The sequence below is a fragment of the Mercenaria mercenaria genome, chromosome 15 (genome assembly GCF_021730395.1).
Source record: "Mercenaria mercenaria strain notata chromosome 15, MADL_Memer_1, whole genome shotgun sequence".
NCBI classification, from domain to species: domain Eukaryota; kingdom Metazoa; phylum Mollusca; class Bivalvia; order Venerida; family Veneridae; genus Mercenaria; species Mercenaria mercenaria.
This window is the reverse complement of record NC_069375.1, coordinates 46,239,760-46,259,498: the sequence shown is the minus strand read 5'-3', so window position 1 is coordinate 46,259,498 and position 19,739 is coordinate 46,239,760. Positions and strand designations below refer to the sequence as shown.

The following is a 19,739-nucleotide window of genomic DNA, read 5'->3' as shown; positions in this document are numbered from 1 at the left end:
CAAAACTGAACGCAAGTTGAGATATCAGATGCTACCGGGAGTCGAATCCTGGTCGCCTGCACTGTAGTCCTGCTAACCGCTGCGATACAGACTCCTTGATTAATGTAGAAAATCGTTGTGACTTCGGAAATTGCCAAGCCATTTGGGTAAAGGTATTTTACAAACCGCCATTCGGGTGAACCTACTTCTATTTTGGGTCAGTGATTATAATACGCCGCCCTTAGATAAGATCCAGGTTCAGCACTTTGTTTGGCAAACTCCTATGCAGTGATCTCTATTGCCGCTTCACTAATTGATGAGCGAAGCGGCAAGAGATATCACCGCGTAGGAGTTTAGTTATTTGGATGACACGTAATACTATATACTTTATTTCAACTATTCTACCTTTTCTAGAGGCCAAAACGTTTACTTGTTCACAAAATTCACGACATCGTGCGACAAAAATGTTAAATCGACATTATCTGTTGTTTCCATAGGCTTCCCTTTTAACCAACTTTCCAAAGTCTAAACATGCTCTCCAGCGAATCAGCATCTGTTCAATCAGTCAATTTCAGACATCGCAGAAAAGTTGCTCTTTAGATGTTTCACTGTGTTAACATCTTATACGACTTCAATAAAATAGCCTATAGAACGAGTAATAATAGAATTATCACAGCACTTATTTGTAATTGTAAACTTACGGTAATGGTCGGCATTTTCCGTGTGGTGACGTATATTCTCTTCGTACCAGATTTCGGCACTTTCCGGTAGCTATTGAAAAATGTATGTTAGTACCAACGGATGCCGAAAATTTTACAAAAATATATAATAACTACGAGCCCGTTACCTTAATCACAACCTCTGTGTCATTTCTGATGTCTATGTTTCCTTTAATTATTTACTACAACGTAAGTGTCGAAAATGCATTATAATGTTTATCATACCGCCAACACCATACCTGAAGCTGGTCACGTCTTTTTAGGACCTCTGAGCTGCTGCAGAAATTTTTTTAAAACTTTGAAGAACGAAGGTCCACCTAGAATTAATGCACGCATATATGTGTAAAATAATCATTTTCACTCATAGACAACACTAGCATGTAAGAAATGTACACAAACAATTTACTGTTTATTACATTTCAACATCACACTACACATTAAACATCAGCTGTATCTGTTTTCTTCTCCTTTCGTTTCGCACGTCTGTCTCTGATGATTTTCCATGTATTACCGCACATTAAAACTAAGCCACCAAAAAATATCCCCAATCCACCGAAATAAAATGCTTCATTGTACGAGCCAAAAATGTCCCGAAATAGTCCTGTAACATAAAAAAAAAAACATTTCTACAGAATTATTTACATTAGTAAACTAAATGAAGATATTGGTGAAATATAGAACCACACATAAGGCCACCTCTGAATATTTTAGAAACAATTTAAGGCTTCAGTCTTGACATTTTCATTATGATTGAATAGTACAGACCATAAAAATGATAAAAAAAAAACTGCAGCAAAATTAAATGAGGCCGTTTTTACTGCGTCAAAGCTGTTCCTTGTTATTGTGAGACCCAGTACCCATACATATACGTATACTATAGTAGTAATTATCTCGAAATTTTAACATATTAAGTAAATACGTAAATCGAAATTTCGACCGAATCAATCAAAATTTAGACTTGCATATCTCGAAATTTCGAGTTACTCTGTCAAAATTTCGAAAGCGACCTTTCGAGTTACGTATCTCGATATTTCGAGTTATTAAGTCAAAATTTCGAGTAAGTATCTCGAAGTTTCGAGTTTAATAGTTTCTCGAAATTTCAAACACACCTGGCACTACTGCTCCATCTGTATGTGCAAAATATTAGTACATCATTACATGATCATAAATCAAGAAAAGAAATCAGGAATAATCGGCAATGTTGCGTTTGTCTTAGAAAAGCATATGAATATTTAGTAGACTAGCTGTTACTTAGCAAAAGCCAAAGACAGTTTTGTCTTGTGCCTTTAAAGAAAAACTCTTTGTTGAGCCTATATTGGTTGTCGTAATAACCGCACTGGACATATATATACCGTAGAATAATCAGAATCAGCGTGGGCGGAGAACTGGGGAAAAGTATGGAAACCGCTTGTCTACTTTTATAATCATCTTTCTAGCTCCTTGTTCAGGGTGTGAACAGATATTTATTAGATGTTTTAAGGATTGCGTCAGTGTCAGTGTCTGTCATAAGTTACTTGTTTACAACCGGAAGCTTAATGACTAAACCTGACTTTTTGTAAGAGTTCTAGAATTTTTCTTTTGCACAAAGATTTCCATCTAAGCTCCATTTACTATCCGATGTATATGTACATGTAATTTCACTATTTTCTAATCAATACGTAAAATTATTCATTACCTGAGACCGTCGGACCAACAAGCGATCCAATTCCTTGAAATCCAAGAAGTAATCCGAATGAACTTGTCATTTTCTCCAAGCCTAAAACATCCACCACTACTACAGATTTCTGTGCAACGTAAGTACCCGTAAAAATTCCATAGCAAGCCGCAATTGCAGCGAACCCTCCAAATCCTTCGATGGATGGCATAATCATACATACGATTCCAACCCCAAACATGACGCCATTATACACTAACAACCGGTATGGTTTTATCTTTTTCATGTCCAACACGACACCGGAAGTAAAACGAGCGACGGAGTCACTGGCGCCAATTATTGACACGAGGAATGACGACTGCATCTGAGACACGCCTTTTGATCTTGCAAGAGGCGGGAAAAACACAAATACGGACATCATGGATGACGTAAACAATAAAACTGACAAACATAGAGTCAAAAACGGAAAGTCTTTCAGGAGAGACAATTCTAGAAATGGTCTACGCTCTTCCGTCGGTGTGCTTTTAAAAACTTGTTTAACTTGCGACATTTTGTCAAAGAATACGGATCTTCTTCTCGTTGGCGGTTCCGGTATGTACGTGAATTCTAATGTAGAGGAAAATTCACTGCTTCCATGCCATGTGTCATCGCCCTCAACAGCGTCAAATTGTTTATTTCGCGGCTTTTGTGGATTAAACTGCTGAACAATCATTTTAGCATCAACACTTCCACGACGTGCCATTTTTACCAGACTGTAGAGAAAAAATAATCATCTCTCGCTTTTTTTTCTATCAACTTACAAAGACATTCATTTAAAGAGACATATTCAAAATGTTTAACGCTTCAATAAATAATTTAGCAGTCTTGATATAACTTCGATTTGAAAGCTTTCAAAGGTCTTTTAACATATACATAATTGTACGCTACAGTAAGTGGGTATATAATGAATGTACGTATTTGCCGACTACTGGATAAAGTTAAAACACGACATTAAGTACATGCAAAATGTAGTTTTGTCATCTATTAAAATGAAAAAAAAAATCAATCTCACACATTTATAGTCGTCCCTGATATTTGTCCTCTTTCATGGATTCAAAATCCTCCTTTTCCTACTATTAACAGTATTATTTTTTCGCACAATTAAATCTTTATGATTAAGGCATTTGCAGCGCTGGCATTGAAAAAAAAGTTGGTGCAACATACCTATATACATATTGTATAATTATACTCACTCATTTATTCGCTGAGTTTTGGAGATCTTCTGATGTAGATCCTTTGGTCTGAACAGAGCTGCACAAACAAACGTCTGTAGACTGATGGCAGACAACAAAAGCATCGCACCTTGGTAACCATAGTGACCAAATATCCCCTCTGCAAAAAGCATGTAAATAAAAATAATAAACTTGTCGTAGAACTCCCAACACTGATGCTGCATGGTAATCCAAAGAAGTTATAGTGGCGGACTTAAATTAATCATTCAATATACTAAAGCTAATTAATATACATTTGAAAATTGATAAATCGTTAAAATCAAGAAGAATCAATAGACGTAATTTTGAGCAAAATGAAACTTGTTATGATGCGATTAGTCCGTCATTTCAATATACCGAAGATGGTTAATATACATTTGGAAACTGATAATTTGTGAAAATAAAAAAGAATCAATAGACATATAAGTTTGAGTAATCTGAAACGTGTTATAACGCAATTATTCTGTCATTAAATATACTTAAGATGATTAATATACATTCGGATGCTGATAAATCGTTAAAATCAATAAGATCAAGTGTCGTAGTGTTAAAAATTAAATCCGATCAATTGTCGTAGTCTCGCCAGCCAACACGGAAAAACTGTCAAATGTACCATTTCATATAAAGGCACAGAAAAGCGATGTGTAATTGTTAAAATTTACTTACCAATAAGTGGAGGGAACGTGAACATTCCTAGCCCGACGCCGGCGGTGGTTATACCGACGGCAAGGCCACGTCGTTTGTTAAAGTAGTTGTTAACAAGTATGAGACTCGGTGTGTAGGTTAAACACCGACCAAACCCTGTAACATCAGTAAGCAAGATTTAATAAACTATTGAAATAAGTGCAGTATTATTACAGTTTCTTATTTATGACTTAACAAAACATCAAGAGAAACTGACACAGTAAAAGATACTTTTAGAGAGGAAGTTGGCAGGGAGACGGGGACGGGGGCGGGGAGACGTAGAAGTCGCAAAAGTGGGGGTATAAATTTAAAATAAAACCACAAGTACATGTCTTCACATGCTGATTGATATATATACGGTTTCGCGACTCCTTTCTGGGACAAGTGCACACGAACTTTGAAGCCCAGTGTGCATATATTTTACCAAGTAAATGTCTACAACCCTGGTCTGGCAGAGTGAAATCCTAAACAAAAAGCCAAGGTATACCACTTCACATGTTATATAAAAATCCTTCAATGTTTCAAGACTCTACGACAAAACTTTCTGAGTTACAAGTGTCAGGAACTTTTAGACCCTTTATGTATATTTAACTAAGTAAAGGGCTGTAACTCTTGTCTAGCTGAGTGAAATCCCCCAACAAAACATGTGCATAACATCGAATGCTGAATAACTTTCCTATAATGTTTTATGGATCTAGGTCAAACATTTTTTGAATAACATGCGACACAAACATCAAGAACTTTTATGCATTTTTTCACTAAGTCAAGGGCCATAACTCAGCCTGGCTGAATGAAGTCCTAAACAAAATACCCGAGGTGCATAATTTCACATGCTGAACAACAATCCTGTAATATTTACTAACTCCAGTTTAAATATGTTGAGATATATGCGACCAAAATTTTCAGGCCCTTTACTCTGATCTTACTTAGTGATCTTACTTAGTGAAAGTCAAATCAAAACCCTATTTGCACAACTTCACTTGCTGAATAACAATTCTATGATATTTTATGGCTCTGTGTGAAATACTTATAGAGCAATGCACGACACAAGTTCAGACGGACGGACGGACATCCAGATATACGGAGTACGGACAATAAAAATCTAAGTGTTCCTACTCACGCTCATACTAATCCCCAATGATAACGTGATTCCCGCCGAAACGCGAGGACGAGTCTAATTCATGATAACTGATGAAATAGCAGTTCATAATGCTTGCACATTACTTGACAAGTAAATATTAGTATTTCTTCCATTTTAAATATCCAGTATGTGGCAACATAGCTTAGTTGGGTAAAATGCAGACAAGAATTGGATATAAGCGAATCGTTGTGTGGGTTCGAATCCTCATGAGGGGTTTTTTTTCAGATGTTTTTGTTTGTTTTCCTATTAGTTTTCATTTTTGCTTTTTCCTATTCGTTTTCATTTGTGCTTCCGTATTTTTGTTTCTTTCTTTGATGGTTTGTTTTTGTATATATGACTTTATATAACACATTTAGTATCTTCAGAGTTTGCATGGCTAAAGTACATGCATTTAATCAACATCATCTTTTATATATACTAAACTATTCTGATCTGCAATGTCGCCTTTAGATACCTCTCTGTCGTGTTGTCACAGAGCTCTTGAAGGAATTAAATAAAAATTGACTGTCGATGTTGAGTTTCGAACCCACACGGCAAAAGATCTGTTGAACATGGACAGTATGCTTTACCCCTGAGCTAATTTGTCATTGGTACAAAATATAGAAATATTTAGATTGTAACATGTTAGAAAAATGTTGAATTCCCTATGTTCCATTTTAATTTATTTATAGTCATGTTTGTAAATATCAAGTTATCGTTGGGACATAGTATAGTGGACGCAACTTGACCCCGATGGTTGACCTTTGCATTATAATACATAATGAAGCACAACCTATTATTGAAAAGGAGTGTACGTAAAACAGGAGCTGCACGAGAAAGAGGAAATATAAATTTGTGTGAATATGAATAAGTGTATTGGAAGGTTTTAACTGATCAAATGTAAGTATATATACTTTGATACTGCATTGTATACAAACTAATTCCATATAAATATACACGGCTACCCTAAGCACCCTTGATTTCTATAATGAAATAATCGATATGAATAATCAGCCTAAGGTCAACCATCGCGGTCAAGTTGCGACTACTATACCTTCGTATTAATTTGTATTTAGTTTATAAATACAGTCTCCTGTTGGGCCGTCCTTCCGCTACCTGGAGCGCCTGTTATATATTACAGACTCCGGTATATACCGGATTCAAACAACCCAGCACGCAAGCCTATATGGGGCCCATATGGGCTATATCTGGGCAAATGTACCATATGGGTCCCACATGGGACCCTTATTGTAAGTATTGGCCCATATTGGTCCCATATGGGACCCATATATAATGTCCCAGTGATGTAATTTACAAATGTATTCATTTTAAGTTTATATGTGGTGTCACCAGTATATAAGTTCATATTTTAAGTTTTCTTCAAAAATTTGTATATTTTTTGAAGTATCAGAAGAAACATGTTTCCAAGAAGGGTCCCATCTGGGTCCCATATTGTAAGTATTTGCCCACATTGGACCCATATGGGACCCATATACAATAACTCAGCGATGGATATACCAATGCATTCATTTTAAGTTTAAAAGTGATGTATCTAGCATAGAAAATAGTTTTTTATGGTTTCTCTAAATGTCTCTACGTTTTCTTTTCTCTCAAAAAGAAACACGTTTCCCAGAATGGTCCCATCTGGGTCCCATATTGTAAGATTTGCACACATCAGAGCCATATGGGACCCATTGAAGTGATACAGCAACGTCTTGACTTTAAGACCATAAGTGTTGTCACTAGTATAACAATCCTTTTTTCTATGTTTTCTTTGAATTCTAATACATGTACATTTCTTTGGTCTCAAAAAATATGTTTCCCAGAAGGGTCCCATATGGGTCCCATCCCAGCAAACAAAAGACGTCTTGTAGACGTCTTTATTTGTTTGTTTTATGGTCATGTCATCTGTGAACAGAAAAAAAACGTTCTTTTCCGTTGTTTTACCTACGAAATAAAGACGACTTTTAAAAGACGTTTTAAAGCCGTCTCTGTCTATAAGAAAATGCAAGGTTTCGTTCTTCTTAGCTGCAATAACATTTACAATATAAACTGTTAGAAAAAAAAAACTATGCTATTAGACATACCGGAATGTTGGATCGAAGGTTTGATAATTTTCTTACTTCATAATAGAAAGGACGGGTATAGCATTTTTATTGTATTTTCAAAATAGAATTACTAGGGTTACAAAATCATGAAAATGGACTAATACTAGTAAATGATTTTTTGCATTTCCGAAATTATTCCTAATTGTTATTAAAATTCGACTGTTGTCTAAACTATTTCGAAATTGTGTAATTACTTTTTAATAATAACATTCATTCATTTCAAAATATTCAGGAAAGCTATACTGGACATATGGAACATTTATAATACATGTTTGTAACCATGGTAACTAAGGGTCCATCTCTCTCTACACATGTTATCTATTAGTCACGCCAATGGTTTACACACTATTCAGTTAATTGGATGGAGGTTTAAACTGCAATACAGAACAAGCTTATTCATTATGTACAGAAGGTACCGATGCAGAAAAAGTGAGTACAATACTTTAAACATTATTATAACATAATAATTATATAATTATTCGTCAATAACTTGACGTACTTATAAGATATCTATTTTAACATCATTAGCTTTTTTTTAAATCTGCATTCTATTTCCTTAAAAATATCTCATACTATAAACTTAGAGAGGACATCTCAGAAAATGTTGATAATAGTTTAAATGATTCCATTAAATGTTTAATCAGTACCTTATTTATCAAAACTGTTTTTGCATTTCTATTTAATTTACGGGAAAATGATGAATGATAATTATGAAAAAACTCGAATTTAATATATTTCAGGTGATATTAAAGCTATAAATTACGACTTACTTTTTTTGCAAATAGTCTTAATTTTCATGGACAAATGCTCAGACTGACATTAATTTTTTTTTACTTTACAGAATGCCTTTACAAAGAATCTGATGAAGTGAGTTGGAAATGCAATAGCTCAAAATAAAAAGGTCCACAATGATTCTGAAACAACTACATGGGCAGCTACAATGTTTCGGACAGTTGACAATATCAATCAATCAATAAGACCCATACAATTCCAGAACGCCTCTAAATGGCCCATACTATATATACGACATGGGGACATGGGACCCAGAAAGGTCCCACATGGGTTATAAGATCTGGGACCCATAAGGGGCCCACATTGGTCCCATATAGTATATCCCATATGGGACCCATGCCAAAATGGTTTGCAAAACCCATCTGGGTCCCATATGGGTAGCCCATATAGGTCCCATATGGGAACCCATATGGGTCCCATATGGGTCCCGTGTATGCTTGCTAGCTGGGAACTGGAATGACGGGTATCTTTAATGTATATATTCTGTAACCGTGGTAATCCTAGCCCTAACCTTAAGTCAGCATATCATTTATATATTGTACACTAAATGTTTGCGAACATGCATAAATTGCGTATTTTTGCCGTGCGCTCCGATGATAATGATTTTGTGACATGCGCAGAACGAACGCTCCAGCAAGGTCTATATTGAGCAACATCGATATTAATTTTAATACTTACCGCCTACCACACAGTAACTGAAGTAGAGAAATTCCAGGTTTGGGGCAAAGGCAGAAATAAGAATTCCTATAAAACACAGTATGCTCCCCCAGAACACAACACTCCGACACGAAAAGCGATGACATAAGGCACTTGCTACTGGTCCTGAAATTAATCATATTCAATCAGTTTATCAATTTGCTATACATGTGAACAGTGCTAGTTTCATAATTTTTAAACATTGTTAAATTATATGGTTGACCATTGTTATCAATTTGTAGAACTATTATAGTTTTGCGTGTACAGAAGAAATTATTCTAATCATAATTACAAAACTTATTCTTCTTATTATTATTGTTATTATGCATAGATCTAGTTATGTCAATGCCGTATTCTACACATTTTCAATCCTTCATGCTGTTTTAGATAACATTTTAAAACATTGTCCACTAATTAAAAAAAGAGGTATGTTGACGTACGCTCGTACAATCTTGCTTAATATCGTATCCTTCCTTTTAAAATACTATATTTGTATACCAGAAAAAATAGCACTTATATCTGTACGTGTCCAGAAAGTTAGATCATTTTTATTTCCTTTGTACATTGATCTACGAAGCCATAAAGGTTAAGAATTTTGTGAACAGTTCATTAAGAGTATGAATGTTGTAAACATGTAGTTTATTTGTACGTAGCCTTTAAGAGTGTAAATATTAAAAACTATTGGTTTGTAGCCATTGAAAGTAGAAATATTGTGTACATGTTTTTCTGTACGTATACATTACGAGACAGTTATCTTAACATAGCTATTACGTGAAGGAATGTTTTGAACATTTTATCTATAAAAGTAGAAATATTGTGAACATGTTTTTCTGTACGTATACATTACGAGACAGTTATCTTAACATAGCTATTACGTGAAGGAATGTTTTGAGCATTTTATCTATACGTAGCCATTACGAGCAGAAATATGATGGAATACACATACCCATTAAAGGTGGATAATCAGATTTTGGCCATGTAACGGATTTATTCGAAACTTTAGCATCTGATCATTTACCATGATTTCTGTTCACTTAACACTTAATACAAATTAGATTTTCACTGGAGGTATTTTTAAAATTTCATTTTCCTATCCTGGTTGCCCAACCAAGATAGAGTTATTTTATCATAAGTATAAATTTGATAAACATACTTTGCCTAAGGAATTGTATAAACATTAGACATATTGTAAAATATTTGTAAAATATTTGCATTAAAAATTATGTATTTAGATGGAATTCATTAGAAACGCAAGTTTGAAAAATTATTATTATCTCCCTTTGCCTATATTGGTTGCGCAACCAAGATAGATTGGAAATAAATGAATTCAGAAGCTACACACAGCTTTAAAACTTACATTTTGGTTCAGATTGTTCAATAGTTGATATGTCTATCAAATGCAAATGTAAAACTAGACATTGTATCGAAATAAAAAGAAATACCCAGCTTTTTATATACTTTCATATTAAAGGGATGTAATTACAAAATTTTATAAAACTAATAAAATATACATTTCAAATAGGAATCTAACTCTATGTAATCGGTCTTTTTGTTCTTTAAATAATTCTCTACCAGAATATACAAAAAGTAAAAAATGTCATTAAATGTTGATTAAATGTGCTTGACCACCTTTAAAAGTAAAAAGTAGACATACTGTGAACACTGTAACTAAACATACCCATTAAAGGTAGTAACATTGTAAACACTTTACCTATACGCACTCATTAAAGGTAGGAATATTATGACCAGTTTACCTATACGCACTCATTAATTAAAGGTAGGAATATTATGACCAGTTTACCTATACACACTCATTAAAGGTAGGAATATTGTGACCAGTTTACCTTTACGTTCCCATTAAAGGTAGGAACATTGTAAACAGTTTACCTATACGCACTCATTAAAGGTAGGAACATTGTAAACAGTTTACCTATACGCACTCATTAAAGGTAGGAACATTGTAAACAGTTTACCTATACGCACTCATTAAAGGTAGGAATATTGTGACCAGTTTTCCTTTACATTCCCTTTAAAGGTAAGAATATTGTGACCAATTTACCTATACGTGCCCATTAAAGGTAGGAATATTGTGACCGGTTCACCTTTACGTGCCCATTAAAGGTAACACTTTGACTAAACATACCCATTAAAGGTAGGGACATTGTAAACAGTTTACCTATACGTGCCCATTAAAAGTAGGAATATTGTGAACACTTTAACCAAACATACCTATTAAAGGTAGGGACATTATAAACAGTTTACCTACACGCACCCATTAAAGGTAGGAATATCGTTAACAGTTGAGAAAGAACGCTGTGGACAGTTTACCAATACGTAAGCACATGAAGAGATAGAACGTTGTGAACATTATACATACCAATTAATAGTAAAATTGCTGTGAAAGGTTTGTCTATATACATACCCATAATGAGTAAAAATGTAGTGAACAATGAGAAGACCCAAGCTGTAGCCACGGCACTCTGGTTGAATTTGTCCCTCAGTTTCATGTACATAACGCCGCTCGCCTTCATCAAGCCACCTGAAACACCGTCATCTTTTAGCTGTTTGACTATGTACTATATAATGGGTAAAAATTAACGGAACAGAAATACGGTACTATGGTCTTGAGACTTCTGAGAATATCGTTATCGAATGCGAAAATTAAACATTATACATTTACGACTATATTGAGACAGTTGCTCATGACGGTACACTTACGGGGACATATTGTATTTACCAGGACGTTTTTTAGATTACTGTTAAAATATTTTGGGACATTAATTTCCGTTACGATTTTGCATTAAAGACCCACGACAGAATAACCATATTCGTTTGTTCTCCCATGATAGTGATTAAACACGAGTGGCATCGAAATACAAGTATCGGCTACAAATTGAGTGACATTTATAGCCGTAAACAGTAGAAATAAAATGTGGTCTTTACTTTATTAAATATAACAAACACTCTCCATACTGCAACTTTTATTTAATAAGATGTCGGATTATTAAATGAGCCGCGCCATGAGAAAACCAACATAGTGCATTTGCGACCAGCATGGATCAAGACCAGCCTGCGCATCCGCCCAGTCTGGTCAGGATCCATGCTGTTCGCTAACGGTTTCTCTAATTGCAATAGGCTTTGAAAGCGAACAGCATGGATCCTGACCAGACTGCGTGGATGCGCAGGCTGATCTGGATCAATGCTGGTCGCAAATGCACTATGTTGGTTTTCTCATGGTGCGACTCATTAACTAATCCGACATTTTATTAAATCAATGTTGCAGTATGGAGTGTGTTTGTTATATTTAGTAAAGTAAAGACCACATTTTATTTCTACTGTCTACGGGTGTTTAACAAGCTGCGTTTTAAAGTTTTAAATTATACTGAAAATAAAAAAAAAAAAAAGATTTCACTGAACAAAACAAATCTAATCAGTCCTGCGAAAACACAAATACTCAGGAAGGGCCTTAAATTGTCCAACTGTCATGTATTACAACAGTATTTCATGTTCATGCGAAAGAAAAAAATAGGTCACTAGGCTGTGATGGGTCTTTAACTTTGCTATCATATTTTAAGGTTCAAATGTTAATCGTGGTAAGGTTCGGTGTTTTAAATAAGGCAATACTTGTGTTAAGTGTGTCAGCCTCAAACGGTCAATATCTAGAATTTTATTGATCAGGTGATTGTGTTAGTGGTTGAAATATAATATGATAAAGGTCACCCAGTCTATCTACACTGCCTCCTTGAACATATGATTCTCAAAATATATTTCTTAATCTACGTCGCATGAAATACATATTCTAACTGTGTTATATCATAAAGATTGCTCCATAAATTCCTCATCTTCAATGTGGCTGACCCTGAGGGAATGCTAGTTTTAACGGGGATCTCACAGAAAAAAAGAAACATACATTTCAGTTTGCGACTCCGAGAACTAAGCAATGATTTTGCACTGACATACGTGTATTTTACTGCAAGTTTTCGAATGATCATGATTTAAGTTTGAAATAAACGGTATACATGACACAGACTATGAGTGTAACTAATACACACTTTATATCAAAGAATACATCATAAGCTCGCTCACTGGCATAAAATAAGTACTAAAAGTTTTTACTTACCTACATAAATGTGCACAATGACACCTCCAATCACAACAGCCCAACCCCACCCCCCATCCGGCATCCAGCTTGCCTGCTGGGACATTTCTATGGACATTAATGCAGCCTCTTCCGGCTTCGTCTCTTTACTGTCATCTTTTTTGTCCGTTTCCTGAAGTTCGAACTCGACACGTTTCTCTTGAGATTCTGTTACTGAGCTCGCAACAGCTGGACTCCCATTTTGTTTTTCAGTTTCAATATTTTCAGATTGACTATTTTTAGCACTTATCAACATTTCACTTTCCATGCCATCCGCGTCTTCGGGGATAATTTTTCCACCATCCCTGCTTCCGTTTGAATCCCGGTCCTCTGGCACTGTCATTCTTGTTTTTAAAGTAATCCGGAGCTGTTAACGAGATGCTAGAGTGAAATAAATAGTTAGCAGCCTAATAATTTTCTCTTTTCTTCTAAAATATATCCATGCCATTTCTCGCCTATCCACTCCATAAATGTAGTTATGTTTTACGGTCCGAGTGCATCAAATTTTAATAAAGCCAAGTTCAACTAATGTGGTCTATATTGAAGATAACACCGTTAATTGACAAGGCCTTTTATTTCTTTATATTTAAGTCGGTTGATCCCAGATCACACTGTCACGCGACAGATATATGCTTTCTCAACTTCAACAGATGGCGCTTCATTTCTACGCGTGAGTACGTATTGAAAAGCACGTCGAATGCAATTACATCAGCAGAAATTTGTAGCAAACGTGAAAGTTTACACGACAAATATATAGAAAGAAAATTTATATAGCTACGTGTCGAATGTTCAAATAACTGTCTGCATTGCTGTTATGGAAACTCAATGGCTGCAGACAGTTATTTCCGGGAATATCGATTTGCGCATGCTGTCTTCGCATGGCATTGCATAATCGCTTTCAGAAGAGGTCTGACACACTTACCTGGTTAAAATGGTCGACGTGATTGTATTTATTTGGAGGTATGCCCCTTTAATTTGAGATGAAAAAAAAAATGCATTTAAAGCTTTTAACAGCGTATATTTATGTAAACTTACACTGTACACTTTAAATTGAATCAGACTGATAAACTTTTATAGAAATCTATTGACCAGGTATCTAACTCCTTTCATTTTACTAAATACTATTTGAACGATGTTTTCGCGTCACTAAGGATTACTTCATTTTTAAAATGCATTTTGTTTCTCATTAAATATCATCTATGTTACCGATATAAACGATTCAGTCTTAAAATCTTTGTTTTGTAGAACCATATATTAGCTATGTTATGCTCGCTATTTTAACATACAATTATAATATAACTTTAAAAAAATGAAGTTAATGCTATACTTTTATTAAACATGATCATTATCCACCATCACTCATGCTAGGCTTCTAAAAAAGTTTTTTTTGTTTTTTTTCGCAAACTTACAAGAGATCATGTATATAAGCAAGATTAAAGTTTAATTATCAGTGTTACTCAAAAGTACAATGTCTAAACTAATGTTCGAAAAGTCATTGACCGATCGCGAGTATCTACTTTCGGTGTGGTCTGTAACATTATGTATGAAATTATAATGGCCAAAACTAAACCATTAAAATCAACTTGCTAAAGAAACAGAAACAGAAATAAGCGACGCTAGAATTAAACAACAAACTCGTACTATGCTAAAAATATATAAATTAGTCTAAATTAATTGGTGGTGACACGCAAAATGCTCTTGACAGTTGGCAAAATAATAGAAATATAACGAACGCAAGTCATATTGTCCTAAAAGGACCGCGAATCCGTGTAATCTACGCCTAATCAGCACAACTTAAGACATTATTTTCTGTCTATTTTTTAACCTCAATATTTGACCTATATCAATTTAATCGCATACAATGGCGTGTATTTATATGGATTACATAACATAAAAAGGAAATATTTAGTGTTTTTTACGCACGAAGTTGACAGGAACACAAAAGTTATTTAAATGGTATTGTAAAAACACATAATTTCGCTGGATCAAAATTTCGCCAGTTTGAAACTGTGAACATGTTCGCGAGGTTTAATATTCGCGAAATTGTAAAAATGGTACCCTGCTTGAACTTGGGTTATACTAATGGTGAATAATTATGCGAGGATTAATTTTCGCGACATGAACGAACTCGCGAATATATCGAAATTTAAACCCTCGCGAAAAATTCAGCTTTTACAGTATATCTACTTGCAGAACATTGGCACTTTTAAGTTAATGAGTCAGCTATTCTTTTTTTTTGAGAAGTCGCCCATAATATAAGTATTAATTATCTTAGAATATGAAGATTCCTAACTGTTTTTTTATTCAAGTGTAATTTCATCAGGAGCGAGTAATTGATATTTCTGTTTAAATTGACTGTAAGTTTATGCCAGTTTTAAGACAATTTCTGTAGTTGGTTACTACTTATCATATCAAAATGTAATTTCAACAAGAACGAGTTAACGCTACTTCTACTTAAATTAACTAAAAGATAGTTTATGTCGGTTATCAGGCTTAAGACAATTTTAGGTCATTGATGAGAAAAGATGTAATAATTTAAGGACAAAGCTTATCTTGTATATACCATTTGTCGACACCATTTGTCAATCAGATGTCCCCACAAGGTGAAGGTGATTTAGGCCAATAAAACAATATTCTAAGTTTCTTAGTACAAAGTTCAATATTTTTCTACGTATATATTTTCCTACCGTCTCTGCCTTATTTTAAAAAACTTTGTTAAATGCGTCGATCAAATAACTCTCAATTATTATTTTCGCTGTTAACTTGTATTTCAAAAAAGTCAAACTGTACTTTCAATCCTATCCATTAAAAACAAAATCAGTACAATGGTATTTTATTGTTCAATAACATAACAACATTTACAGACGGAAAACACATTTGTGAATAAGAATTCAAAAACAAAGAATATCTCATAAATAACTCTAGTCCAGACGAGACACACTGTGTGACAATTGCAGAAGAAGTTGCTTTTAATAAATATATAAAGGCATGCAAACGGACAATAGCGTTTCTTTCAATCACAATCTGTCTATTATTGGTTTGTTCCAATAGGTAAATACTTTTATAATAAAAAAGCAAGATTTGTGAAAAAGGATTCTTACATTGCCACGCAGAACAGCCTGAATGAAATTATCCAAATGAGGCCTAGGTTACTAACATTTAAGCGCTCTGATCACCTTATGTTGTACAATAATTATTTGTATTGCTTTTTTCAAGTATTTTTTCGTTTGTTGAACTTTGAATCGAAGACGTACATGTCCATCACGTGCATATTACGTAACTCTATGTACTCCGAAAATTTTCATTAATTTCAGTGACAAAAATGTTATCAAAACGACATAATATCACGTGTACTTCAAGCATGGTCGGATAATATACATCATGTTAAAGCTGAGTAATAACTAAAACTGAATATCATGAAACACATATGCCGGGCATGTCTGAGGTAACTTGGTGTATATTTTTCCGTCTCAAGTACACTGTGACCTTGACCCCAAAAGCATGAAGTCATCTACTGATTATAGACAATCATGCTACAAAGTCTTATGTTCATATATCAAAGCACAACCTATTGTAGTTATTAACTCGAAATTTCAACATAGTAACTCGAACTTTCGACGAAGTAACTCCAAACTTTGAAACTCGAAATTTCGACTTAATAGCTCAAAGTTTCGACATAGCAACTAAAAATTTCGACTTAGTAACTAAGTTACTCAAAATTTCGACATAGTAACTCGAAACTTCTACTTCGTAACTAGAAATTTCGAGTTAGTAACTCGAAATTTCGACTTAATAAATAACATACACCTGGCACTAATACTCTTCCCTAGACATTTCGAGTTAGTAACTTGAAATTTCGACTTAATAAATAACATACACCTGGCACTAATGCTCTTCCGTAGACGGAAGAGCGACATACTATTTATGGAAAATATATCAACGTAAGTGAAATAAATATCGAACGTATATATTTAGTATAATGCAAATATTCATAAATTATCAATGCACTGTAGGCAATATATAATATATAAATTTACAGTCACATTGTGTGGTACATGCAGTTACTGCTATTGGAAAAGGAGAGGCAGGAGAGCGTCTAGAAGATATTTTGATACAAACTAGTAGTCTAATAATAACTGACTAATAAATAGGATCAGAGGTTAGTGTCTAACCTATAAATAGCTTTAAATATACTTTTGCCGACAACTCATCCTCATTTAATGATAAAATGACAAAATTATCTTGTTTTATGATAACCTGGTTTATATTAATTGTACTAATCATTCAGACAGTGAATGATATCAAAGTGTAATAAGTAAAGTATTTCATGTGTACTAATAGTAGTATTTGAATGTGAAAAAATAGCAGTTGATAAATTGATAAACTATGTAAACAATGGGCCAGACAGAGTCAAAATACATATTGATAAAACGTTGGTATTTATATAACAGGAAGTTATTGGGGGAGAATAGATTTAAAACTACCATACTTTAAAGGGGCACACCTCTTATTTTAATATCACTTTTTTTTCAATATGTAGGCAGAGCTGTCATTTAGTAGTTATTATTTATACAAGAATTTGTAACAGAGTTAATACCAACATCCCCTGCCTAGGAACATTTTTCACATATTACATGCCAATGAAACATCTTCTTCTAAGTAAGGAAGCAACATACTTACAATGTATATAAACCATCACTATATATCATATAATTTATGAAGAAGTTATCTAGTTTGAAAATGTCTTGAAACATCTAATTGATGAATGCTTTCGAATGTTAATATTTGAATTTAAAAAAAAAAAACATTTGGTTTAAAAATTTATTTTTAAATTGGTAAGAAAAAATAAATTAAAAAATAATGAAAATTTTTATCATATTAAAGGGTAGACTTTAAGGCAATTAATAAACAATTTATATGATACTACTGAAACTTGTTTTTAAATTACACTATTGAAAGTTCATACCAGTGTTGGTCAATGCAGAGCTGCACTACATATCAATTCTGTATTTACCTGTATATACCATTAAGTTATAACTGGTGATTGGGTGGCTACAATTGTTAATAGCTTTTTATATCTATCAATACCAATCATCTTACTTTAAACATAATTTCGTTTTTAAATTAGTCTGAAAACTGATACAAGAGGGTCATGATGACCCTGGATCGCTCACCCGAGTAATATGAGCTACTTGTTTCAAATGTCAAACTCATGCTAAAATATTAAGTAAATAGGTCAGCAGGTCACATTCATGGTCACTGAAAATCAGTTTAAAGATTGGTGTGCAACACTGTACATGGCATCCAAATTTCAAGGCTGTATCTTAAAAAACAAGAAAGTAGGTCAGTAGGTCAAAGTCACAGTCAGGTGTCCCAATAATCACTTGGGGTCATCAGGTATTTTATAATTAAACAGTCTAGGAAGTATGATCTGATAATTTTTGAAGTATTTTTTCCTATATAACTCATATAACAAGTGACCCCCAGGGTGGGCCTCTTTTCACCCCAAGGGCATAATTTGAACAATCTTGTTAGAGATCCACTAGGCAATGCTACATACCAAATATCAAAGGCCTAGGCCTTTAACTTTCAGACAAGAAGATTTTTTGTCCTATATAAGTCTATGTTGAACTTTGGACCCTAGGGAAGGGCCTCTTTTCATTCCAGGGGCATAATTTGAACAATTTAGGTAGAGGAACACTAGGCAATGCAACATACCAAATATCAAAAGCCTATGCCTTGCAGTTTCAGGCAAGATTATTTTTCAAGTATTTTTCTTATATATGTCTATGTAAAACGTGGGACCCCTGGGTTGGGCCTCTTTTCAACTCAGAGGCATAATTTGAATAATCTTGGTAGAGGATCACTAGGCAATGCAACATACCAAATATCAAAGGCCTTGTGGTTTCAGACAAGAAGATTTTTCCTATATATGTGTATGTAAAATTTGGGACCCCCGGGGTGGGGCCTCTTTTCACCTCAGGGGCACAATTTGAACAATCTTCAAAGAGGACTTTTAGATGATGTCACATGCCAAAGATCAAGGCTCAATACCTGGCAGTTTTGGACAAGAAGATTTTTAAAGTTTTTCCTTTCGGTTGCCATGCCAACCAGAGTTCTGCATGATTTCAATTCTTTGGGCAATTTCGAAAGGGGGTCACCAAAGGATCATGCCTGTGAAGTTTGATGTAATTCTGCCCAGTGGTTTTCAAGAAGAATATTTCTTTAGAAATTGCTGACAGACGCACGACGCATCAAGCGGTCACAAAAACTCACCTCGAGCCTTTGGCTCAGGTGAGCTAATAAAAATGACTGTATTGTATTCTATCATATAAAAAGGAAGTAATTTCATGTACCAACAAATGCAGAACTTTCCCCTATAAAAAAAAAAACTTTCTCTTGTAGGTAGCCTATGGAAAAATCTGGACACATATTTTGGCCAAAACTGAGTTTCTTGAGTCTATCAAAGCTGATTTGCAGTTTAGCTGGAAGGACAAACATTTTGTATTTTATTCACAATATCTATTGAGCCACGCCATGAGAAAACCAACATAGTGGCTTTGCGACCAGCATGGATCCAGACCAGCCTGCGCATCCGC

The 19,739-nt window shown here is 34.3% G+C and overlaps 1 protein-coding gene across 1 annotated transcript; it reads right to left on the bottom strand.

Annotated features, from left to right (window-relative positions):
- Positions 1 to 352: 352 nt before the first annotated feature.
- On the bottom strand, positions 353 to 13,839 carry LOC128549069 (monocarboxylate transporter 12-like). Its single transcript, XM_053525168.1, has 7 exons — positions 13,123 to 13,839; positions 11,425 to 11,541; positions 8,985 to 9,128; positions 4,269 to 4,403; positions 3,585 to 3,723; positions 2,374 to 3,104; positions 353 to 1,299 (listed from the first exon to the last, which is right to left on the bottom strand). The coding sequence occupies exons 1-7, from the start codon at positions 13,481 to 13,483 to the stop codon at positions 1,136 to 1,138; spliced, it is 1,791 nt and encodes a 596-aa protein (XP_053381143.1). The 5' UTR covers positions 13,484 to 13,839; the 3' UTR covers positions 353 to 1,135.
- Between the last annotated feature and the right edge of the window lie 5,900 nt (positions 13,840 to 19,739).

Excerpts from the sequence above, each read along its gene's own strand:
- LOC128549069 (XM_053525168.1), bottom strand. The coding sequence starts at position 13,483 with ATGACAGTGCCAGAGGACCGGGATTCAAACGGAAGCAGGGATGGTGGA. Across the intron at positions 9,129-11,424 it reads TACATTTTTACTCATTATGG|GACCAGTAGCAAGTGCCTTA; the intron begins GTATGTATATAG and ends GATTAATTTCAG. Across the intron at positions 4,404-8,984 it reads CAGTTACTGTGTGGTAGGCG|GGTTTGGTCGGTGTTTAACC; the intron begins GTAAGTATTAAA and ends CTGATGTTACAG.